Genomic DNA, 26381 nt, shown 5'->3' with positions numbered 1-26381 from the left:
GTCAGTGCCTGCAGCTTCAAACGACGACGTAGTCTTTCTTTCTATGGAAATTTATTCATGCTGCTAACCATCTTAGTGGCACGACACTGGACATCCTCAAGCAACTTTTCCTCTTTTTTGAAAAAAGGGGCTGCCAATGACATCCCAATCTCCAGACGCAGTTGCACAAGCACCTTATATAACTTCATAAAAACTCTTGGGTGTTGGCTGGAGATACTTGTTTGACAAACAGTCTTCATTTGCATAAACAACCATAAAATTAGAATTGAATGCACAGCTGTTCTTTCCTGGTCTTGTTGCCTAGAAAGGGATGTTGCTTCTTTAACTTGTGACTGTTTTTGCCATGCGTCATACAAAAAAAAAGGTAAAGGATACGGCATTAGACTTTACAGTCCGTACCGGCGGTGCTTATCTCCGTTTCTTGGCCCTTCAGCCATGAAGTGAAATGGGGGGTTGCGTCATATGGTATGACGCATATGGGGGCGTATGCGTCATATGCCAATTATCATCTCCTGTGTCTACTCTAGATTGTGGCTCCTGCTTGAGCTTGTCATAACTTTGCTTTACAATTAGCTTAGCCTGTATACAACTATGACGAAACACAAATTTTCCAAATACTGGACAATTTTGCTCTTTTTTGGGTACTTATCTGTTATAAGTGGCCCTACTCAAGAAGTGAAGATAGGTTAATTACAATGAAATATACCAAAACAAAATGAAAATATGTTACGTTAGAAACAAATTATGGGTATATTTTTGCCCCTTTTGGGGGAGGGGGTAAAGTATAGAGCTCTGTACGCAAAATTTGTGAGACAATTATTCTGCATATTATGAAGTAGGAATTGTTTTTAAATTCATGCTATCCAAACACTACTCCCCCCCCCCTAATGTGCAAATGTGTAGGCCCAAAAAAGTCTCTTGTATTCTGTCACCCGCCACTTGTTTTCCACTGAGCGCAAGCTAATTATCTTTTAGACAGATGAAAGCGGCTTGTCATCAAGTTTTACACAATGTAAATTCTTGAGTGGGGTCACTTATAACAGATAAGTACCGTTTTGTAGCAAGATACATGGCACATAGGTCTCTGTCTACTGCTTTCTTAAGATAACTTCAATAGGCCTGATGTACCTATTTTGTTGCTGTTCAACTCTCACAGTAAATGATGCTTTTACAGGACCTTGATCGAGTAAAGTTTGAGTAACAAACTTCTAATAAGTTTTTTAAACAAATTCTGTTCTGACTTGCCCTTGCACACTTGGTTCTGTGGTAAACAGAATATTGCCAAGTTCTTCTGCTTAAATTGCAAATTCAGTAATAAGACCAAGGGTTTGGCTCAGTATCATCTGTCCAGATCAAGATTGCCAACTGCCTGGTCAGCTTTCCCTTTTACATGCTGGTATAACTATGTTAACTTCACTGACCTTTTCTCTTATACAGTCATCAACAGCAGAGATGGAGCACTTTGAGGAAAGTGATTGCTTTAAACTGAAGATTTTGTCTTTAATTCGGTGGAGCATCAGATCCAACTCCCGATGCAATTCACTTTTTAGATCATCTTTAAATTCTGTAAGTGCTGTTCTTGTGCACAATTTCATCTTTTCATACAAAATATGGGCTTTAATGTAAGCACCCCTTAGTTTACATGTCATAGTGCCATTACGATTCTTACCTTCTCTTCATGTTACCCTGGAGATCATGTTGAGGCCAGGATAGATCAAAACAGCCAATACAATACCACTTATTGCAGCTATCACATTTTAGTACTGTATTACATTTTAGCCCAGCTTGCCCTGTTTTATTGCTATTCACGCCCTTTTTGGGTTATTCTCTAGGTCTGTTGCCTGATTTTAGGGTAACAATATTCTAGCCAATTGCAGTATTCAAAGTACTGCAATAGAAACAGGCAAGGGTTGTGGTATTAACTTTCTTTGTTAGAAATATCCCACATGGAAATCTGGTTTGCAGAAGTAATTGACCAGGCTGTAGTCCCTTAAGCTTATATTGTTTCAAAGCTCCCAGTCAAAGGACCTTTGGAGGGATTGATCATGATAAAAAAAACTGGTGTTTGATGTTTGTCTTGGGGAGTACTCAGCTGTGTAAGTCCTTCTTTTCCTTTAAAGCTGAACAGTTGATAACTGAAGTTGAAAAAGTTCAGAAAAAGTTGAGGTGAAGTTTGGAGTTGATAATTGTGGTAGGTCTTGGGAGTAAAAAAATATAACTCATATTATGACCAACCTGCCCACCTCTGGGGCACATTGGACAATTTTTACCTCACCTGCTAAAAATTTTGCTAAAAAACTAATAGGTGCTATTAGTTTTTATATTCACTGCTTAAAGCATAGATGCCTTCAAGCTGTGGCTAGTTGCAAATATGTTTGTAACTAGTCAATATAATTGCAAATTTGCTCTCCCAGCGTGAATTAGCATGAGAGAACCTCAACAGGTTGACTCTAGTTCAGCATTGTGGAGTGACATGCATTGCACTTATAATTGAACATTTATATTATAATTGAAAAAAGACAGGGTAGAACCTCAACAGGTTGACTTTAGTTCAGCATTGTGGAGTGGCATGAATGAGAGGAAAATTTTCAAGTATAGTTGAAAATTTTCAAATAAACTACTGTCAACCAGCGTGCGTTCGCCGGGGAGACCCTCCAACAAGGCTGACTTTAGTTCGGCATTGCATAGTGACATGCTTGAGAGGTGTAGCATAAGTGGGAGACAGTAACAACGGCAATCTTGCCGTTAACCTTGCCGTTATTAACCTTGACTTGATGCCCACTTAATTGGACAATCTGTCTCGGCTTTTCCTACAAATGGCCATGACTTGACTTTTCCCACAACTATTGCATTTTTCAATTCAAAAAATCCAAGGGTTTTACAATAAATAAATAAATGTTGAACAATAAATGTTGCAACTTTCAAACAGTTTGTGGTAACAAACTGTACCAGCTCAATAGTAAACAAGGTTCTAAAAATGGGATTTTGATACCAATAGTTACATCAAGAGAATCGGGTATTTATGCTGATTTTAAATATATAAGTTTCATCAAATTTAGTCTTACCCATAAAAAGTTACGAGCCTGAGAAAATTTGCCTAAGTTTGGAAAATAAGGGGAAACACCCCCTAAAAGTCATTGAGTCTTAACGGAAATCACACCATCACATTTAGCATACCATTTACCATACCCTGAATTTCGTATTTTTTGCCAGAAGACCAATCACAGGTGTGCATTTATTTGTTTGTTTTTTTTCCAAGGGGTGATCATATCGACCGAGTGATCCAGAATATCGTGAGAGGGCTCATTCTAACGGAAATCAGAAGTTCTAGTGCTCTTTTTAAGTGACCGGAAAAATTGGAGGGCACCTAGGCCCCCTTCCACGCAAATTTTCCCTAAAGTCAACGGATCAACATTTTGAGATAGCCATTTTGTTCACCGTAGTCGAAAAAAGTAACTATGTGTTTTGGGATGACTTAATCCCTCACAGTCCCCTGGGGAGGGGCTGCAAGTTATAAACTTTGACCAGTGTTTACATATAGTAATGGTTATTAGGAAGTGTGCAGACGTTTTCAGGGAGATTTTTTTATTGGGGGGGGGGGGTTGATTTGAGGTGAAGGGGTTAAATGGGAGGATCTTTCCATGGAGAACTTTATCATGGGGGAAGCGAATTTCCATGAAGGTGGCGCAGGATTTTCTAGCATTATTTAAAACAAAAAAACAATGAAAAAATAAATGTGAATTAGTTTTTTCAACTGAAAGTAAGGAGCAGTGTCACAGCTTAAAACGAACAGAAATTATTACGCATATGAGGGGTCCTCCTAAATACCTTGTTCTTTGCTCTATTGTATTTTTAGTAATTTCAACTATTTTTTCTACGGCCTTGGTGATTCAGGGGTCATTCTTAAAGAATTGGCAGAAAATTTAAGCTTTAATGTAAAGAGCGAGGTATTAACTAGGGGGCAAACCTCCTCATATACGTAATAAAAAAATACGAATATAGAAGTTCGTTGTGTAAGTTAATTTGTAATTTATGTATATTTATTACTAATAAAAACATACGTAAAAATTAAAGTTCTAGTTGCCATTTTAAGTTACCAAAAGACTGGAGGGCAACTAGGCCTCCTCCCCCACCTATTTTTCTCAAAATCGTCCGATCAAAATTAAGAGAATGCAATTTAGCCAAAATATTAATATCCAAATTTCGTTTTAATTATTTATATATGGGGAGCCAAAATCAAAACATGCATTAATTCAAAAACGTTCAGAAATTAAATATATATAAAAAAAGTTTTTTCAACTGTAAGTAAGGAGCAGACTTAAAGCAAAAAGCGTAAGTAAGAGCAAAACTTAAAACGAACAGAAATTACTCAGTATATAAAAGGGGCTGTTCCCTCCTCAACGCCCCGCTCTTTGCGCTAAAGTTTTTTACTGTTTTGAAAAGCAGAGTTGAGAAAGAGTCAAACTTTAGCATACAGAGCGGGGTATTGAGGAGGGAACAGACCCTTTTATATACGAAGTAATTTCTGTTCGTTTTATGTTTTAACGCTGCTCCTTACTTTCAGTTGAAAAAACTTGCTTTTTTTTACTGTGTCAAAACCATTCTTCTAGCCTTCATACTTTGGCTAAACTACCTATCAGAAAAAAATAGTAACTGTCTATCCTCACTGTTTGCTACCTATCAAAGATTATCTACTACAGTATGAATTTATCTATTAACGGTAATTAAATTATACCTAGGATGAAATTATCGATTTTATACATGGATATAGTCTGCTTGGCCCCTTTATACTCTATACAGGCGATAGTTTTGGATCTGGGGGCCCAGTAAACAATGTTTATTAAGCAGAAATGGGGCTATGGGAGGAACCAAATTTCCTGTTAAAATGTCAATATCAGTGTATATTCCTGATGCCATACAAAGCAGATAATTGTTCAAAGCAGCAAGACTGTGATCATGACCTATTTTGAATTAACATATTTTACCTACATCATCTTCATATAGTAAACAATAGAAGTACGTGATTTTTAAGTAATTTAATGGCTAATAATCAATGATGAGACACGTTATGATGTTTTATTAGGTGAAACCCTCGGTTCCAATCATTGCATTGTGTATTCAATTTCAAATTGGGAGCCATTTGTAGAATCCTATTCTTTAATGCGGTTAATTTGACTAATTTCTGCATGTTTTAGCCTGGTAAGCCCCTTGTACTCTATACAGATACTATTTTCAGTTCCAAGTGCCCAGTGGGGCAGTATTGGCCAACAGAACTGGCATTATAGGATGAACCAAATGTCTGGTTGAAGTGCTCAAATCCATGTTCCGGATCCTGCCAAAGGTTGTTGGTTGCTTCAAAGAGCTGTACTATGGTCATGCTCTGTTTAGAATAAGAACATTTTACCAGAATCGTGTTAACCCCTTTAAAGGAGTAAAATCAGAACCTCCCTGTATTAATGCGTTACTATCTACTAGAAATTTTAACTTTTCTTTTTTGTCAGATCAAGTTTATCTTACTAGATCCTACTTTTTTCAGACTGAGGCAGAGACAACGTTAAAAGCTGAAGATATTGAACTACCTACTGAAAGACTGCAAGAGAAAATTACTCCTCAATGAAGTTGTCCTGAAAAGTTCATGCAGTGAATAACCTTTTTTTATTGGCATTGAATATAATATTTTATTGACAATCAGATTTTTTTTATTGACAACCAGAAAATAATAAGACAAGAAAGGTTCAAGAGGCATTAGATTTAACCGTCTGTCTTCGTTTGACATCCCAGTTATATACTCGAGCCATGTTGACTTCTGTGATTGTAAGTTGATCCCTGGAAGGAAAAAATTATATTGATCAAATGCAGGAGCCTAAGCAAATTTTCTCCCATAGAGGGGAATCTTTCTGTCTTAAGAGACATATTTTGCTACAATCGTATCAGTGAATTGTTGAAGTATGACTGAAGTAGATCCAATTTTGATCCATAAATGGAGCGTAATATGATCACTGTGTATATTAAAAAAACCTATAAGCTTACATATATAATAAAATCCTTTTTTATGGTCATCTATATTATACTATAAATATTTCTTTTCGTTGACTTTTCGTAATTTTTTTTTTCTTTCACTTGATTATGTTTTGATTAACAACAGCTTCACTAACTAAAAGTCAGGAAGACCTAGAGTCCTATGCTTCCTTAAAATAGGATCCTGACCTTTTCTACAAATCCAGTAGTTCTTTCGCAGTGTTTGTTTATTTGCTGATAAAGTAATTCCTGAAAAATATTTCGATGCCTTATAGGATATGTAGTGCCATATATTTTGGCAGACCAGCCTATAATAATGTAAACTTACTTCAAATTTTTCGGACGCTGGCCAATGATCTGCGTTGCGCAGGTACCGATCTTCTGATTCCGTGCCTTCGGCCGGGAGTGCAATCCGTGGTTAGGGGTAAGTCATCCGACGAATACTTAATTAAATTAAATATACCATCCGCATTGATCAAAAATGAGACATCAGCCCCTACATCCATACAACTTGGCTTTGTTACTCTTTGGGACACAATTACACTATTATTAGAAAGAGGAGGCAGAGTTATCTCCCTGAAAAATCCCCCTTCTTACAGGAATAACAAACTAATAAATTCGTGGTCCGTGATAAGCGGAAATTTTGAATTTAACATTCAAATTCTAATAAAAATTACGAAAAAATACAGAACAGGCTTATCAAAGCAGACGATTATCAGCGCTAAGCAACACTAGCATTTATTGTCCACCTAAGACTGCAGCAATTACTATATCACTAGTACATTAAGACTCCAGCAGAATGTTACACATTAATTGTTGCACACATGCTCTGCTACTCCTCTTAAACCCAAACGGAATATGGGTAGTATAAAAGCTCGAATAATTCCATCCATAACTAGCGATTCCTACAAAAATCTTACATAACGACGGAGCAACAGTCATAGCTCGTTGGGAGCCCCACTGCCAGGGATTTTTGACCTTCTGGTTTTTGTTTTGTATAAAGTGTGGCAGACATTCGAGGGCTTACTTATATAAAAACAATTCTGTTAAATAATTTAATCTAATGTAAAAGAACACACCCATAGAGGGATATTTCCAAATATTTAGGAAAATCAAAACAAACACAGTAACTGACCTGAGGAAATCTAGATCGTTGTCAACCTGGATGTTACTATTCTTTGCAATTTCCAAGTTTTTCTTCAGAAGTTCTTCCGCTTCTTCAAGAGTATATTCCAGCATAACGTTAGCCTGAAAGAAGAAAAGAAACAATTTGTGTTACCAACAGGACTTTTCTTTTTTTTTCGTGAACAATTTATACCAATCATAAAAGTGTACGATTAAAACTCAAAAGCAGTTAAAACGATTTCAGCAAAATTTTCCAAACCTATTAGCAAACTTTTTACTATAAAGTCTTTCTTTCTTTTTGCACATCAGTTTTACAATTTTTAGTAAATATATATGTTGAATAACTGAGGATTTCATGAATATAATGAACATATATAACACCTATTAAATCTCTCACGCATAATACATTATTTGAAAAAAAAAAAAAAAATTGGTGATTGCGTTGGACTGTTACAAAGTTTAATAGATTATGAAAAATAAAAAACTAACCATAAAAGTTTTAAAACAAAATGGAGGAAGAATAACAGACAGAATCCCATTTAGAATAGTTTAATTAAAACAGGTCAGAACCTTGTATACTTCTAACAATGAGGAATATATCTGATTCTCATTAGTTTAACCAAGATTATTAGGTAAGATTTTTAAATAAATCCATTGTTTCAATCTCACATGAGATGACACCTTAAACAAGCAAAATAGTATAGGCCTATAGCAGTCATCCTGACTTGTTTTATCATATTGGACCTGTTTAAAAACGACAACCAAAGTTAGACAGATACGACTTTCTTTCGCTTTCATAAAGCTTTTGTTTTTATCACCTTATTATGAAGGCTATGTTTGAGCTATTTTTTTTCCAGATTTTAAGAGTTCCAGATGTGGAACTGAAATATTCGTACTTTTGTCTGAATATATTTGGATATTCTTTATAAAATTTGTGTTCCTTTTAAACTTAACTGTTTCATTAAAAGTTTTACCTTTTTTTCAGATATTTCATTTCATTTTAAATATAAAGCCAGTTGGTTTGCAAAAATAACGCTGTTAAAATACAACTGATATCAGTTTAAATAAAGGAACTTGTTGCTTGTTTTATTTACAGGAAGGGATATTAACATTCAAAAACTGCTTTTTTGTTAATCAAAAATGAAAAAAAGTGCTAGCCTACAGAAAACAGTAACGCTAGAATGACTGCCTTCTTTAAGGCTAATTTACCTAAAAACAGGCAGGGGAGTATGCACAGACAATAATCACAGGTGGCGCTCCTTCTCAAGGACAAAACAGCTAATGGATAATACCAAAGAGTACTGTAAACTTATAAGAGGGGAAACTGGTGCTAGTGTTGAAAAGGAAAATAGCGCAATATCTAGCGTTTGGCGACTTTATTTCACCCAAAAATGACGCATGCTTGTCTTTCCAGATATTTTGAAATACTTATGAGAGCAAATAAAGCAGGATAAAGAAGGGGGACTAGATAAGATTTTCTTTGGATTTTGACTAAATAATTTTTGACAACAGAAAGTGTTGGTCAACTGTTTCTTACTAATAAATCTCACCTTCAATCCTATTACATTAGCAATTAATAATAGCAGGTATCCAACATTCCGTTACCTTGTTCGTAAAATCGCCACACGCTACATTGTAAATGGTGTTAGTGGTTTATAATCCCCCATATTCCCGTATTAAACCGCCATAGGCAACACCCTGCGCGCCCCATCCCTATTAACGTATCTGTCATGATCCACTAGGAAACTTTGAAATATCTCGTTCCGAGGAGTTTCAGAAAAAAAATAATTTAGTTCATCATCCATGCCTCTGCTCTATTCAAGCAAATTCTTCCTATTCTTTTCATTCCCAAGGGATAGGTGTAAATGTTCAAAGTTTAAATAGGGATGTGAGTTTCAGAGTATTTTAAGGCTCTGAAACTCTGAGATAACTGTTCTCTCCTATACTGTGGCTCAATACTGTTATACTGTGGCTCAATACTGTTATACTGTGGCTGATAACTGTTCCTTAGAACTAATATGGAGGAATTCCCCTATTTGTGAATGCATGTCTCCACGGATGCATACAATTAATACTAGATACGTGAATACAAGATAAACTAGCTTACCCCAAGCCAGAGACAGACTGATTTCGTTGGTTCAACTTTAGCTGATGCATAAACTTGATCAGTCAGTAGAAAACGAGTATCAAATTTTTCTTGTGATTGCGACTTCTGCTTTAGCACCTCTAAAATCTGTAAAGATTTTTCTATGTCCGGAATCTGGCTTCTAAGCCTGCAAAAAAAATTAAAGATAATTATTTCATATAAAAACCACGCAAAATAACAGAAAAAGTTGGTAGCCTGCAACACTTTCTGAGGCTCATTCACAAAATGTGGATACGCAGGATTATTTATTTTTGTTCAGATTCCACATCATGGTTGCAGCGGTATCTGCAACCTTGTAAAGAGCAAACCACGATTTATAGTAAAAAAAAATATATGTAAGATACAAAAATGTATCTTGAAAAACTGTCAAATGAGAAAAAATAGCTATTTATATCTGATTCAAGAATGCTAACTATTGTTTCGATTAGTCCTAATATCAATATGGTATTTTGAAAAACAATATTGCGAGGACTAAATACTGACGTCTTCTTTTCTTCGTTGCTGCTAACGGGGTACTGGAACATCGTATATAGCTGTTTAAGGGTTCATTTAAAATCTTATTTATATATTTAGATATATTTAATCATTATTTATGAAACTGACTTGATAACACCATCATAAATTGCCATATAGCACTCAAAATTGCACTTATAACGGTACATTTCTTTTTAAATGAAAATACCAAAAAAGGGACTTTTCCAAAAAAGACCAAACAACAAAATTTTTAAGATATAGGTAGAAGGAAAAACGAGGGGGCGCGGTCACCATCCCCCTCAATTGTCGCTAGTAGAATTAGCACACAGTCAACATTTATGAAAATGTTGGAGTTGTTGCGTTTTTGCAGAAAAGGAACGAATTCATGGGACCGTTTTGTCACATTTAGTGATGATGATGTTGTTTTATTCAATTCTATTGTTTATTTAGGAATGGCTACTGGGTCGAGTATAGTTTAACTCACTCCGCACACATAAATTATTTTGGAGAAAAGGCGAAAAAAGCTTATGTCGTTCTATCACAAATATATATATATATATATATATATATATATATATATATATATATATATATATATATATATATATATATATATATATATATATATATATATATATATATATATATATATAACTGACAGATTCGATCTCGGCTATACAATGCTTTGGTTATACCTCATTTTCTAGCTATGTCTCCATTTTGGAATATTTTTCCAAAAGTGACAAAGACTGCTGCGCTCAGATTATTATAAATATCCAAAATTTCTGCTCAATTTAAGACCGTGGATAAGGAATGCGTCAGTGTCGCGTCAGTTCGATGGCTCATTAAAATTCTAATTCATATATTTAATCATTCTTTATAAAACTGACTTGACAACACCATCACAAAGTGCCATGTAGCACCTAAAATTGCACTTTGGGTCATACATTTCTTTTTAAATGAAAATACCAAAAAAGGGCTTTTTCCAAAAAAGACACAAAAAAAAAATAATCAAAACATAGGCAGAAGCAAAACTAGAGGCGAGGGAGCGGTCACCCTCCCCCATCATTTGCCGCTAGTAGAATTGGCAAGCATTCAACATGATAGACATATGTTTAAAACCTCAATTAAAATGCATTGCTCATTTCAGCGTGCTTTTTATAGATTTACAGATGAAAAGAGCATTAAAAAGCCCCATCAAGCGGAGATTAGATCTTGGTTACCTTATTTTCTTAAAATTTAAGCGTGTAATACACACGTGATTGGAAAAATCGAATAGTATAAAGAAGACTTTTATTGGCAAGACGCTTCTGATTACGGCTCTATCTTGAGGTCATAATAACTGACGCTCAGATCTTGGATAGAACAATGTTTCTGAAGTGCCTATTCATTTCAAATGGTCAGTTCTCTTAAAATATTATAGTAAAATAGGCAAAATAATGAAATCCACATATTGGTATATTACATTAATTAAAAGTTTTAAATTCTTTGAACAATTTCATAGATAATTAAAATTTTTATTTGCAACTTCTCAACATGCAAAAGATAAATACTACATATACTCTTTCTGTGACAAATCCTAGATTTTTCAAGGAATATTTTAAGAGAAATGCTAAGCTAAACCTATATATAATGCCCCATTTTACTAAACCTTGTGTTAACTATGCTAGTTTCAGAAGTTGGAAAAAAAGGATCATGCAAGAAAAAATCTTAACTGTATTACCCAAGTACTCCACCAAGTGAATTCATACCGGATTTTAAGCTTGATTCTAACCTTAATACACTGTAAATAATTAAATTGTGGGGTTTATCAATTTTCTTTTCAAATTGCACTTACTTTTTCTTCCTGGAAAGTAAATTGGTCTCCATAAATTTGTATTTATTGTGTTGCTCATCAAGACGCTTTAGGACAAATTCAACAGATTCATTTTCACTTTTCTTCATGAAGCTATCTACGTCTTCCTGGAAAAGCCAAGAAACAACTGAAAAAAATAACATTATCAACTTGTACTAAATTTTTTCAACAAATATTTTTCGAAGTCCGTGTACCTATTATATCTCAACTATACCTTCTGATTTTTTTGCACCAGTTTTTTTTTTCCAGAGATAGTCACAAAGATAATCGATATATTTTTCAAAGCCTAGGTTTCCAAAGGTCTTTGTATATCCAATCAATCTATATTTGCGACAAAAAACATTGTGATCTGAAACAATGTTTTGCTGAAAATGCATTAACTAATATCATAACTTTTAATTATTTCTAATTTTACAGAGCTCAAAAAGAATTGGATATTCTACTTCCAACTGAAAAAAAAAATTAAATTACAAATCAATAGAATTAGCTAGACATGTGTTCTATCAAAATACCACCCAATTTAGATACCATTTTTTAGACTTAATATGTTCAGAAACGTCTTAGCATTATGTACTTGTTTTAGAACTTGAACTATTTACAATTTAAAGAGCAATGACATTTAACATCATTCTGCTTTTCTAATTTTCTAAATGGTGCTTACCACAAAAATTGCTTCTGGAATTCCAGCGAGTATCTTCAGTCGACTTTCTCCAGTGCTGCGCGAATCCATTTTATTGCCTTGTTATGAACCTGGAACTTAGAATTTATTACAAGTCAAAGAGACAAGAAGAAGCTACATTTGAGTTATGTGACAGGGCATGGGAAAGGGAGGGGTTCGAATTTGATAATGTGTCTCAAGTAAAAGAAAAAAAAATAATGTTAAATAATTCATTGTATTTGAAATTAGGGTGGGGAGGGGTTAAGAGATAATTAGAACACCTCCCTCTCTATAAAATAAGATAATTAAAACACAGATTTGTGCTAAAATCCTGCTAAAACAGATAGACAGTGCTAAACCCCAATCCAACGGAAATAATTTATTCTGCTCCTATATTACAGTCCAACTTCTATATTACTATCAAAGTAGCAGCCTTAAAAATTATATCAGAATATAAACAAAGTGTTTTCAAAAGAAAGTGGGGAGGAACATTAAAACGTAAAAACGAACAGGAATTGTTCCGTATATGAGGGGGACTGCTTCCTCTTCAGTCCGTCCGGGTTTATGCTAAAGTTTTATAGTTCTTTGAAAAATACTTCTCATTAAAATTCAGCGACTCTTGTGTTTGAGTAGTTGTACTTAAAGCAATTGGTATAAAAAGCAAAGCTTCAGCGTAAAGAATAGGTGAGCTGAGGAAGGAGCAGGGGAACTGAGGAGGTAGGAGTTCCCATGAAATATGGAATATTCTCATTTGTTTTAAGCGCCAATGTTGCTTCTTACTTTCAGTTGTAAAACAATCGTTTATTTCAAATCTTGCTCAGACCTAACCAAGGTATGACATGGACTTGGGATTTATTATTTCATGTAAAAAGAAAAAGTTTCTCTACAATAAGAAGGAGTGCATTACACTACAGTACTTATATTTAGGCTTAATGCAAGTTTAATATGGTTAGGACTCAATTTTTACTCCCTCCCCCCACAGAATCTTCTTTATTTACCTGAACGCTCACAGAAATGAAAACAATTTGGTTTAAAATTGTTTTTAGGCATCAAGAGCTCCTCCCCTTCTTTTAGCAGCGACCTAACGACTTTCTTCCATAATAGTGAATGCAAAGTTATACCTCAATTTGAAGAATTTAAAAAAAATCTGAATCAACTTAAGTTAAACCAAGCTTAAATAAGCACTTATATTAATCGTTTATCTTGTATAACGAAGACTGGTGCGAATGCAACCAACATGTTGCTTTACTGCCTCTGAAACTGGGAAGTTCAGTCTATAGTTTTTCAATAGCTTTATCTATCTCAGAATTTACAGTCCATAACAAATTAGCCATCTTTTGATCAGAATTATAGTTTTGTTCTTTAAAATGGGAGAATGGTTACTCGATTACTTATAAGCAGGACAACGATTTTTAAGTTGCAATGGAATGAGCCGTCTCGCAGGTTTTCTAGAACTATTGGTTCGATACAATCACCCATCGAAAACAAAATAATAAGAACAACAAGAATTTGGGATCCTGTTTCAAAAAAAAAAACGAAAAATTCCACATTTGTGTAGAGGCTAGTTTGAAGTAACTATAATTGGTTTCTATGATATTTAGATGCAATGAAACACTGTACATAAATTAGATAAGAGAAATATTACCATGTAAAACCACTGAAAACAAAGCTTCTGGTAATACTTGCCCTCCCCTCCCAAAAAAAAATACTGACAAGGATCATGATACCCTGCCTTGCTTTTTCCACTTCTGTGCCTTTAGGCATGTAACATTTTACGCTGCATAGAAAAACATTTTCAAAATGGGAGAGAACTATTACCCTCAAACCCCCCCCCCCCCTACCAGACATAATAATAAAGACGTAGACAAAAATATTACTGGTAAACAAAAGAGATTAGACATCAATTCATACTCCCTTCCCTTCCTAAAAACTCATTCAGTATTTAATATAAAGCTTGATAAGAGCTAGGATATTCAGGCATCCAAATGTACCCTCAATGCATCTGCCTTCCCTGAGCAAATAATTACCCATCGCTCCTGCTTCATAAAAGCCACGTTATGGCATTACTGCTTGTACAACTTGGAAGCAAAATAAAGTTAATTATACTTTTAAATCTATTGGCTATCTCAGCATTTTCGATCGGTAGCAACTTGGTCCCCTTTAAAGCAAAATCATAGTTGTATGATTTTGTAATCACAGTGTCCACTGTGAACACCACTTTCTCGTGGCAAAATATTTATGATCACTTAAAAAGGCCACTAGAATTCATTTCCTTTCGAATGAGCCCCTTTCCGATCTTCTAGGACCGTTGGTTCGATTCAATTACCCTGGAGAAAAAAATGAGAAAGAAAAATAATTTTTATTAGGATCACTTGCTTTTTTGTGGGCGTTTCTCCCCTTTTTTGGAAATTTAGGCTAAGTTTCTAAGGACTGTAGCTTTTGGTGAGAAAGACTAAATTTCATAAAACTGTATATTTTCAATAAAAATCCAATTCTAATGATTTATCATTTGTAGTCAAAATTCCTTTTTTAGAGCTTCAGTTTCTTTTGGCCCGAGTCGTTACTTAGTTCGTTGCGAAGAACTGTTCGACCAATTCTCTGTTGCTGCAGTATATTACACTTCGCAGGTTAGGGTCATTCACATATACAGCGCCCCTTAATGAAGAAAATCAAACTGAGTTGAACTTTCTTTACTGTGAACCCCAGCGTCGCAACATTAGCAATGCAAGGTTGATTTTTCTTTCTTATGAGTCGTCCAAGTAGGCTCGAGGAAAATTTAGATCAAAACGTAGAATTCCACAATTCCGACCAGGTCAAAAAAAACTAATTTTTCTTAAGCAGATAATTTAACAGGGAGCAAAGAAGGGTCTTTATGTAAAAAAAAACAAAATAATTTTAAATAAGCCTTTCTCGCGGAAATGAACAGCGATGTTGAAAGTTATACAAACAAAAATTACTGCTTTGCAGATTATGCAAGGTATGTCTGCAAAACCAGCTCAAATAAACTGACTCGTAAGATTTGTCTATAATTCTAGAATCCAAAAAACTACCACTTTACAGAAAATGGTGCTATGTGTATTCCCCTGAAGAAGTGATAAATGGATTTATCACTTCCCTTAAGTGATAAATCTATCCCCGTAGAAAACTCAGTCCCCATGCAAAATTGAGCAGCGAAAAAGAGAAAGTATGGCAAATAAAAATAATGAAGAAACGAAGGAAATTTGGACTACTCAACCTATATTCGCAAATTTTTGCAGAAGGTATAGCAATAGAACATCCTACACAACTTGTTTTTACATTTCTGTTTATTTCTACCCTGTTTTTGTGATTTGGGGGTTGAGTTATCACAGCAGGATAGTATAAAGATTAAAGAAAATACCTTGAAAGTTTAGAAATAGTGGCAACTGTAGAAGAGTTGTCCTATGATGGAAGTGTGCTGAGGTCACACTCTGGTACTAAGTACGAGAAATTCCTCTCATGAAGTTCGTCTGGGACTGTAAAGACCCCTCACAGTCCAAAACACTGGGGGAGGGCAATGGATTTCCCCCGATTGGTTTATAAGTTTTATCAACTAATTTTTATGATATTGCAATTAATTCTATCTCATTTTTTGTCTTTTACTGACTTCGGCTGATCTTTCATTGCCGTTACGTCCTATAGCCTATTTCCATCAACTTTTTTACCCAAATAAAGCAATAGTTAGAAGCTTATATGGCATGAGCTCTAGCAAAACTCTAAGAATCAATAGATTGATTTAAAAGGAAAATCAGAGACTTAATTCTGGTCGGGATTTAGAATAAGAGCTCTGAGACACAAGGTCCTTCTAAATATCAAATTTCATTAAGATCCAGTCATCCATTCTTATATTAAAAATAACTCAATTTTTCTAATTTTCAGAATCAATACCCCCTCCCCAGCTCCCCCAAAGAAAGCGTATTCAGTCCAATAACGTCAATCATGTATGTAGGTGTTGTGATTATTCTTCCCACCAAGTTTCATCCCAATCTCTCCACTCTACCTCATTTTTTCCAATTTTTCCTCTCCCTCCAGCCCCCCAGATGCTCGAATCGGGGAATTGACTATTATCAAGTCAATTTGTGCAAGTCCCTGACACGCCGACCAATTTTCCTTGTCCTAGCATGTCCAGAAGTTCCAAACTTGCCAAAGCACTGGAAATCCCCCCAACTTAGCCAAAGAGAAAGGATCCGTTCCAATTATGTCAATCACGTATCTAGAACTTGTGCTTATTCTTTCCATCAAGCTTCATCCCTATCTCTCCACTCTAAGCGTTTTCCTAGATTTCCGGTTTCCAAGATTTCTATTTCCCCCCTCCGACCCCCTATGTCCCCGGATCCGATTCAAATTGAAAATAGAGCATCTGAAACATAAGATTTTTCTATATATCAAGTTTCATTAAGATCCAATCACCCACTCATAAGTTAAAAATACCTCAACTTTCATGTTTTCCAAGATTTCTGGTTTCCCCCAATGTTACAAGATCTGGTCGGGATTTAAAATAAGAGCTCTGAACCACACGATCCTTCTAAATATCAAATTTCATTAAGATCACATCACCTGTTCATAAGCTACAAATACCTCATTTTTTTCTAATTTTTCCGAATTACCCCCTCCCAACTCCCCCAAAGAGAGAAGATTCGGTCGGGTTATGCCAGTCATGTGTCTTGGACTTCTGCTTCTTCTTCCCACCAAGTTTCATCCTGATCTCTCCACTCTAAGCGCATTCTTGAGTGCATTCCATGTAACAGACCAGTACCAACCTGGCATTGAAAAAATGGGGTAGCATAGTAGCAATGCTACTTGGCAGTTTTCATAGCCTAGTAAAATTTGTTGGCAGATTTTGTCTGAAAATACAACTTTCAAATACGAAATACTTTTTACTAAAAGAAAATCTATAAAAACACAAATTATGCTGCTAAAATGTCAGCAGCTTTTTAATTCGTTTGAAATCTGCTACTGGCAGCTTTGGGACTTTTTTTATACCTGGTACCCACTTACCTATATGAACATCTTTTTAGAACAACAACTACCCAATCTTATTAAATTTCATCCCTCTACACATATCCATAAAATCAATAATTTCTCCTGAACTTACAAATTATCACTTCTATTGCTTCATGTTTGTAGCATAAAGCATGGACATTGAATTCAATTTTTTTCCTTTAGATACCATGATGAAAATCTCCCAAACTTGATATCTTTGGTGTGTCATCAGCTAATACTGTTTATCTAAAGATAATTGTAAACATTTTGGGCACTCTCCTAGTTTGAAATAATGTGTGATTTTAAAACTGGGAATCAACAGAATTGTATATATTCAATTCTTTACAAATGAAAAGTAAATCAGATTTAACAAATTAGTTAGGGCCCTTTGCTTGTTTTTTTCTTAGTTTCGTGTGTCAACAATCAATAAAAAGAATGTGATTTTTGTCATAAACAAAATGTACAACAAATACAAGCAAAACAAGTCATCCTCATTATCTTGTCACATAGACAGCAGTCAAGATCACATCAAAATCAACTTTTCTGAGCATCTGAAAACACAAAAATCCTCTCTTTATGTTATTGATTATAGATGTTAATCCTAGTCAAGCTAGCATGGTGATACTAAGATTAAAATGCAAAAGTTCTGATTATAGATGGTTGGAAGCTTTTTTCAGCATAGAACCTATTTGTGGTAAGTGGCTTTGGGTAGCCTAAGACATTGGCAATGATATATGTTGACCAATTTTAATAAAATGGTGGTTTTACATAATGGCTAATAAAACAATTATTCACTTTGTCAACTTAACTTTGCATCCTAGGCTAAACTACTACTAGGCTACTAAAAACTTGCCACATCCCTAAGCTACCTGAGGCCAACACAGCTATGCAAGCTCCTCCTCCATCCCCATTTATTCAAAGCCTCCCTCTTTACAACGTCCCAGGAAGTTCCCATTTCCCTTTAATCTTTCTTTATGGTATCTTCCCAACTAAAGACAACCTGCTTTCTGTTTAGCCTTTGATGGTTGGCCAAAAAAGACAATCTTTGGAAATCTGTCATCATTCATCCTCAGAAAATACCCAAGCCATCTCAATCTTTCTATCATTATAGCCCTAGAAAGCAGGATAGAACCACATTTTTGTACATTATACTGTTTGAAATACAGGGGAATATACCCAATAGATGAGGTCTAAAAATTTCCATTTTATAGAATATAAAAATAATATCCAACTGTATTTGAGTCTTGCATAGATTATCCAACTAGTTAGCTAATTGAAAAGTCCTTTTAAGCAAACAAGACAATACCCAACTAGACAAATAATTGAAATCTAAGAGAAAAATAATTTTAGCCCAATAACCAGATATAACAAAGCATGGGTCCCAAGTCAGAGCCTGGCAAGGTGGGTAATACTTGATCTCAAATCTTCTGATATGTATTTCACTAGGCAAAAAATTAAATTCTTCATGAAAACCAGTGGCATTATCTGACTAGGCAGATACTTTGTTCTCTTAGGCATAGCATGAACATCTAACTAGGCAGATAAAACTTTGTCCTAGTCCTTCTGATATATACCTAACTAGGCATATAAGTAATTCTTTAAGCAATTTGGTGATAATATCCAACTAGCCAGATAATTAGTTCTCCTAGGCAAATGATCAGTATTTAACTAGATGGATAGTACTTTATTTAAACCCTTTTTATATCTATCTAACTAGCTAAACAATAAATTCCAAAAGCCAAATGGTGATAATATCCAAATACCAGGATAATTAATTGTGTTAGCAATTATTTTACAGTATCCAACTAGCTGGCTAGAAACTTTATTTGGGTGACTTAACAAGAATACTTTACGTCTATTGACATGCCTTGTGTCAATACATCCTTTTAAAACATAAGTTACAATCTGGGAACATAGATGCCAATGCTTTGCCCAAAAGACTTAATTGTCTAACTTGTTCAATATTGTTGTCTGATTACATTGAGAGTTTACTTTTCTGCCTAATAAAATATAGGCTATATCAGAAGGGCTAAGACAAAGCATTATCCACATAGTTTAATATATATCAGAAAGTGTAATATAAAGCATTATCCAGCTAGTTGGATATTCATGCTAAACTTAAGAAAAATGATTATCTAGCTTGTTAGGTATTGCCACCAAATTACTTCAAGATGTTACTTATCTGTCTAGTTGTATAATAAATGACAGGTTAGGACAAAGTATTAAATACCTAGGTAGATGTTCATGGGATGCCTAAGTTGAATAATCTTTTGGCTAGATGGGTATTATAGGCTAACGAATCTGCTTAGAGAATTTACTTATCTGCCTAGGCTAGTTGGATATACATCAGAGGAGCTAAAATACAAATTACCTAGGGAAGTTACTTACCCAAGTTGGATAATATAAGACATGGTAGAACAAAGTATTGTTTACGTAGGTAGATGTTCATACATTACCAAAGAGACTTAATTATCTAGCTAGTAGGACAATATAAAAAAAGACTAGGACAAAGTATTATCCATCTAGTTAGATGTTCATGCTGTACATAAGGGAAATACATAAGGTAAAATGTAGCATTATTTTTTCAAAAATGATGGAATGGATTTCACTGAGAAAATGTAGTATTATCTTTTGGAAAACAAGTGATAAGTCATACTTTAATCAAAATTCATCATTTTTAAGAGCTCAAAAAGTGCTTAAATTTGAATTTGTGGTAGAAGCAATTATTATATTTGTAAAGAACATAAAAAAGGCATCAAGTGGTATGTTTGCTTTATTGGTAAGTCAGTTATATGAACTGTCATAATTTTTGAAAATTTGTCATTTTTAAGAGCTCAAAAAGTGCTTAAATCTCAATTCAAGGTAAAAGCAATTATTATATTTATAAAGAACATAAAAAAGGGCATAAAGTGGTATAATCACTTTATAGGAAAGCTAGTTATATGAACTGCTATAATTTTACCATGCTAGTTAGATAATATAGGAAAAGCTAGGACAAAGTATTTTCTACCTAGTTAAATGTTCACCCTACATATAAGACAAATAATTACCTGGCTATTTAGATTGTCAAATTCCTTTAAGATTTTACTTATCTGCCTAGATTGCTGTAAATAAGAAAGTCTAAGATATGCTATTATCTACCTAGTAAGATATTCGGACAGTGAAATAAGTTTAATCTTTATTGAACTGGGTAGATATTTAGGCTAGTATGCAATACAGACAATCAAATGTTCAGCTAAGAAGGTATAAGTGTAAGATTTGGTAAGATTTTAGTTTAGTGACTTTTGGCTATCTCAGAAAGGTGTTAGATTAGGAAAATGAAACTTTCAGGGATGGTTCTAAAGGCTAAAGGCTATATCCTGGGAAGGTATTCTAAAGCACCCACCTCCACTTCTTCTCCCTCTAGAGGGCCCTAAAGTTTGCCTACATGACAGGTCTATACCTATTGAAATTTTGACAATACAACATTTTACCTTAATTTTCAGTTACCAGTTGCCTTTTCTCTGCCTTTAGTTTTCAAAATGCAATTCCTGTTATTTGAGTAAAATTCTGAGCCAAATCAATGTTTTTTTGGGTTTTTTTTCAATATTTAGGAAATGCATTTGCAAATCTTTAAAACCTAATAAATTGGGATTGAGCAAAGTTGTGAAGCTGAAAACAATTTTGTTGCACTTTATTCAAGAAGAAGATTTATTTTGCAATGTTTCGCTTTTATAACACACATATTTTTAAAAAAAAGGTTAGGACCCTCTAGGGGGAGAGAGAGTGGAGGTAGGTACTTCCAAATACCTTCCAATGACATACTTCAGCCTTTAGATCCATCCCTGAAAGTTTCATTTTCCTACCCTAGCACCTTTCCAAGATAGTCAAAAGTCACTAAACTGCAATTTCTCTGAAAGACATCTCATCTGCTTTTTAGGTCTATCCTTCAGAACCATAGTTGAATGCTGTCATCACTGTAGCTTCAAGTAACCTTTTACCATGAAAATATGACACAAAACGTAAGCCCCAGCTCATGAATGATATTAATTTAGACCAGTGGTTCTCAACCAGGGTCCATATAATATTTCCAGGGGTCCACAGGCAAAACACAACAAATTGGGGGTTCACAAAAATATTTTGGGGGTCCATGAAGAAAACCAACTCAGCTCTTTATTTTAAAAAATTCAATTTCTACTGTAATTTACTGTTCACTTTATATTGTGTTCACTGTGTGATACACCATCAACACTTAGTTGCAAAGAAAATGAGTGCATGTCTGCATGATGCCCTTACTGTTGTAATAAAAATAGTTAACCATATTAAATCAAATTCTCTCCAAAACCACCTTTTTCGTGAATTCTGTAAGCAAAATGGAGAAAAGTTTGGGTGGCTTGTATCACATATACAGTTGAGATGGCTATCAAAGGGGAATTGTCTTAAGTGTTTCATTGCACTTTGGGATTCTATTGTTTCCTTTCTTGCTGACATGCAACTTGGAGCAAAACTGCTTGCAAATAAATGTGATGTGTTTTACTTATCAGATATATTTGAAAAATTTAATTCACTTAATAAATGGCTCCAAGAAAACGATTCTGATCTGATATCTATTAAAAATACTATAGCTACTTTTCTAAGGAAAATACAGCTGTATAAGCTGTATCTACTTTACCACCTTATCTTGCTGGCAAATGCAATTTAAGGTAATGAGAATAATATCTGGCATTGTGCATTTGAACAGTTTCCTTGTTTGGCCTGTGATAACAGCAATTTGCAAGATGAAGATCTTGCATTAGGCTATATGGTGAATATTTGGAAAACATACATGAAGATATGCAAACTTGGGTTGGCAACCTACTCAGGATGGATATAACAATTTGGGTTTCAATTCCTTTCAAAGTTAATGTTGCCAATATAGATATATCTTTGCAAGAGCCCCTCAACAAGATGCAAAGTGATGAAATAATGCATGCAAAATTCAAAGATGAAAAATATAATATATAGAAAACAAATGATGTTGCTACAAAGTACCCTTTGCTCTGGGATAAAGTGCAGTTCGACATTATTGCTTTTCCTAAATCTTATCTTGTTGAAGTAATGATAAATAAGTAGTGATGAATAACCAGTGATGAATGATAAATAAGATAAATAAGCAGTAATGAAGCTGTTTGGCAAATTCTTTCATTTCCAATACATGAACAAAGTTCAGATGTTGTTCACTTAGCAGTACATTTACAGAATGGTCAATGTGTTTATGTATGACAAACAAACCTCTTCAGGATTTGGGAATGCCTTCACCTAATTGTACCACTGCTGTTGGTAAAAAATATGATACATGGACCTTGCAGTGCACTGAACGAAAAATCACCATGCATTGCCAAAGGAAGGTGCACAAAGCAATATCCACGACTTTTAGTACCCAACACAATTACTGGCAATGATGGTTACCCACAATATAGAAGAAGATCTACTGAAGATGGTGGTAAGATAGCAATAATAAAGAAGCGTAACAGTACCACCATCAAAGTAGATAACCAGTGGGTTTTTCCATATTCCCCTTTCTTATCAAAAACATTTAATGCACACATAAAATTTTAATACTGTAACTCCGTGAAGGCAATGTGTTTATTTTTTGGAATCCAACATGCAACAAAGAGCCCTGAATCCACTAGATACAATGCTAACTGCTTTCTTTTCGCCATGCCAAAATGATTCTTTTGCAGAAAAACTGCTGTATACTCAAGTGCCTTTGTATTACACATGGAATACTAAAAATAAATCATTTGAACATCAAAAACAGGGTTAGTCAGTTGAAGGCCAACCTACATTCTTCAAAGATACCACAATAGGAAGACTCTACACCAGAAGTTCTCAACCAGGGTTCATGTAAACACCACACAACAAAACACACCACACAACAAATTGGGGGTCCACAATGATATTTTGGGTGTCCATGAAGAAAACCAACTCAGAACACTCTTTATTTTTGAAAATTTAATTTCTACTGTAATTTACTGTTCACTTTATATTGTGTTCACTGCGTGATACACCATTAACACTTAGTTGCAAAGAAAATGAGTGCAAGTCTATATGATGCCCTTACTGTTGTAATAAAAGTAGTTAACCATATTAAATCAAATTCTCTCTGAGACCACCTTTTTCGTAAATTGATAAGCAAAATTGAGAAAAGTTTGGGCGGTTTGTATCAAACCTTTTGTGGTAACAAACAGTAGTAAGGAGTGACCCGGCTCAACAGTAACCAAAACTCTAAGAAATGGAACTTTGATATCAGTAGCTACATCAAAAGAATTGCATTTTAATGCTGATTTAAATATATAAGTTTCATCAAGTTTAGTCTTACCCATTAAAATTGACGAGTCTGAGAAAATTTGTGTTATTTTAGAAAATAGGGGGAAATACCCCATAAAGTCATAGAATCTTCACAAAAATCACACCATCAGATTCAGTGCAAAAGAGAATCCTACTGTGTAAGTTTTAAGCTCCTATCTACAAAAATGTGGAATTTTGTATTTTTTGCCAGAAGGCAGATCATGGATGTGTGTTAATTTGATTGTTTGTTTTTTTGATTTTTGTTTTTGATTTTTGTTTTTTTTTCCCAGGGGTAATTGTATCAACCCAGTTGTCCTAGAATGTAGCAAGAGGGCTCATTCTAACGGAAATGACAAGTCCTAGTGCCCTTTTGAAGTGACCAAAAATTGGAGGGCACCTAGGCCCCCTCCCATGCTGATTATTTTCCCAAAGTCAATGGATTAAAATTCTGAGATAGCCATTTTATTCAGCGTAGTCAAAAAACTTTATAACTATGTCTTTGGGGACAATTTACTCCCCCAGAGTCCCCATGGGAGGGGCTACAAGTTGCAAACTTTGACCTGGGCTTACATATATTAATGGTTAATGGAAAGTGTACAGGCGTTTCCAGAAGGATGTTTTGGTTGGGGGGAGGGGTTTAGAAGAGGGAGATATGCTGGGGGAACTTTCCATTGACGATTTTGTCATGGGGGAAGAAAATTTCCATGAAGGGAGCACAGGATTGACTACCACCATTAAAAAAAACAATGAAAAAACAAATATGAAAGTTTTTTCAGCTGCAAGTAAGGAGCAGCATTAAAACTTAAAATGAACAGAAATTATTACCCATATGAAGGGATCACCTCCTCCTAATACCTCGCTCTTTACACTAAATTATTTTTTGTAATTTCAACTATTTATTCTATGGCTTTTGTGATTCAGGGGTCATTCTTAATGAGTTGGGACAAAATTTAAGCTTTAGTTTAAAGAGCAAGGTACTAACAAGAGGGTGAACCCTCCTCATATATGTAATGAAAACATGAGAATACAAAAGTTCTTTTTGTAAGCTAATTTATCAGTTATGTATATCTTTTACTAATAAAAAGATTTGTAAAAAATGTAAAAGTTCTAGTTACCTTTTTAATTAACCAAAAAATTGGAGGGCAACTAGGTTTTCCTCCTCTGTTCTTTTTTTCTCAAAATCATTCAATCAAAATTATGAGAAAGCCATGTAGCCAAAAAAAAAATACAAATTTTGTTGTAATTTTTCCTCTGCAGAGAGCCAAAATCAAAAAGTTTTTTACTGTTTTAAAAAGAAGAGTTGAGAGAAAGAGTCAAACTTTAGCGCAAAGAGTGGGGCGTTGATGAGGAAGCAGCCCCTTTCATATTCAAAGTAATTTCTGTTAATTTTAAGTTTTAATGTTGCTCCTTACTTTCAGTTAAAAAAAATTGTTTTTTATTTATTTAATTACATACAGAGGTGAGATGGCTAGGAATGGGGAATTGTCTTAAGCATTATATTGCAATTTGGGATTTTATTGTTTCCTTTTTTGCTGACACACAACTTGGAGCAAAACTACTTTCAACTAAATGTGATGTGTTTCACTTATCAGATATATTTGAAAATTTTAATTTACTTAATAAACAACTCCAAGAAAACAATTCTGATCTGATATCTAGTAAAAGTGCTATTACTGCTTATATAAGGAAACTACAGCTGTATAAGAATAATATCAGGCATTGTGCATTTGAACAGTTTCCTTGTTTGGCCAGTATTAACAGTGATTTGCAAGATGAAGATCTTGCATTATATGGTGAATATTTGGAAAATATACATGAAGATATGCAAACTTGGGTTGGCAACCTACTCGGGATGGATATACTGATTTGGGTTTCAATTCCTTTTGAAGTTAACATTGCCGAAATAGACATATCTTTGCAAAAGTCCCTCAACAAAATACAAAGTGATGAAATAATGCATGCACAATTCAAAGATGAAAAGTACAATATATGGAAAACAAATGATGTTGCTGCAAAGTACTCTTTGCTCTGGGAGAAAGTGCAGTTCTACATTATTGCTTTTCCTACATCTTATCTTGTTGAAGCAGACTTTAGTCGGAATTTTTCTCAAATGTTATCAAAAGATTGCAATAGACTTGACATTGTAAAAAGGGATGATTTTCAACAATCATTAGCATCAATAGAACCAAATATATATATAAACTATTCAAGAAGAATCAACCACAGGGATCTCATTGAATAAACATGCCTTTTCTTTTTTTAATCACACACTTAATTTCAGTGCCTTTTTTATCCAGTTTACATAATGTTGGAGTGAATTAAACTGCCTGAGGAACTCTACTCTCCATGAGCTTGTGTTGCTTGCCCATGGAAGAAACATTGTAATAGCCTTTTGTAGTTATTACCCCAATAATAGTAACAATAATAATTATTAGTATTATTATTATATTAAAATATTTTATTTGTATTAAATTAGTTTTCATTTAAAAATAAAGCTTAATTGTATACTATTTCTTTGATAATTAAAACCTTAAAATTTATATTAGTGAAGAATAGAAAATTGTTCTTATGTCCAATAGCTATGAAGGGGTCCACCAAGAAAAAAGAAGGTAAAAGGGGTCCACGGGTAAAAAAAAGGTTTAGAACCACTGATTTAGACCAAGCCTTACTCAATTTTTTGATGATGATGGTAGATTAGCTGTCAATTCCAATCCCTTTTTAAAAACTTCGCATGATTGATTAATGTTGCCAAAGCATAATAAATGTTACCGCCAGAACAAAAATGTTTAACGACC

The 26381-nt window shown here is 34.3% G+C and overlaps 2 protein-coding genes across 3 annotated transcripts in view; one reads left to right on the top strand and one right to left on the bottom strand.

The window, feature by feature from the left end:
* The window catches only part of LOC136031323 (uncharacterized), a 13675-nt gene extending 7987 nt beyond the window's left edge, over positions 1-5688 (top strand). The window contains exon 2 of the mRNA XM_065710803.1: positions 5537-5688. Coding sequence (XP_065566875.1) covers positions 5537-5617 — 81 coding nt within the window. The 3' untranslated portion in view covers positions 5618-5688. The remainder of the gene's footprint in view (positions 1-5536) is intronic.
* LOC136031312 (prefoldin subunit 3-like) lies at positions 5639-26381 on the bottom strand. 2 transcript variants are annotated; one of them, XM_065710781.1, is made up of 6 exons: positions 26256-26381; positions 12280-12374; positions 11601-11725; positions 9251-9416; positions 7154-7266; positions 5639-5826 (listed from the first exon to the last, which is right to left on the bottom strand). In XM_065710781.1, exons 2-6 carry the CDS (start codon positions 12346-12348, stop codon positions 5736-5738), a joined length of 564 nt encoding a protein of 187 aa, XP_065566853.1. In that variant the 5' UTR covers positions 12349-12374; positions 26256-26381; the 3' UTR covers positions 5639-5735. The 2 variants fall into 2 exon arrangements, with proteins under 2 accessions (XP_065566853.1, XP_065566864.1); XM_065710792.1 differs by having other exon boundaries at positions 12280-12368; positions 26256-26368.

Source organism: Artemia franciscana, chromosome 1, assembly GCF_032884065.1.
Source record: "Artemia franciscana chromosome 1, ASM3288406v1, whole genome shotgun sequence".
Lineage (NCBI taxonomy): Eukaryota > Metazoa > Arthropoda > Branchiopoda > Anostraca > Artemiidae > Artemia > Artemia franciscana.
The sequence above is the reverse complement of the archived record's forward strand: the minus strand, read 5'-3'. Positions and strand labels throughout refer to the sequence as shown.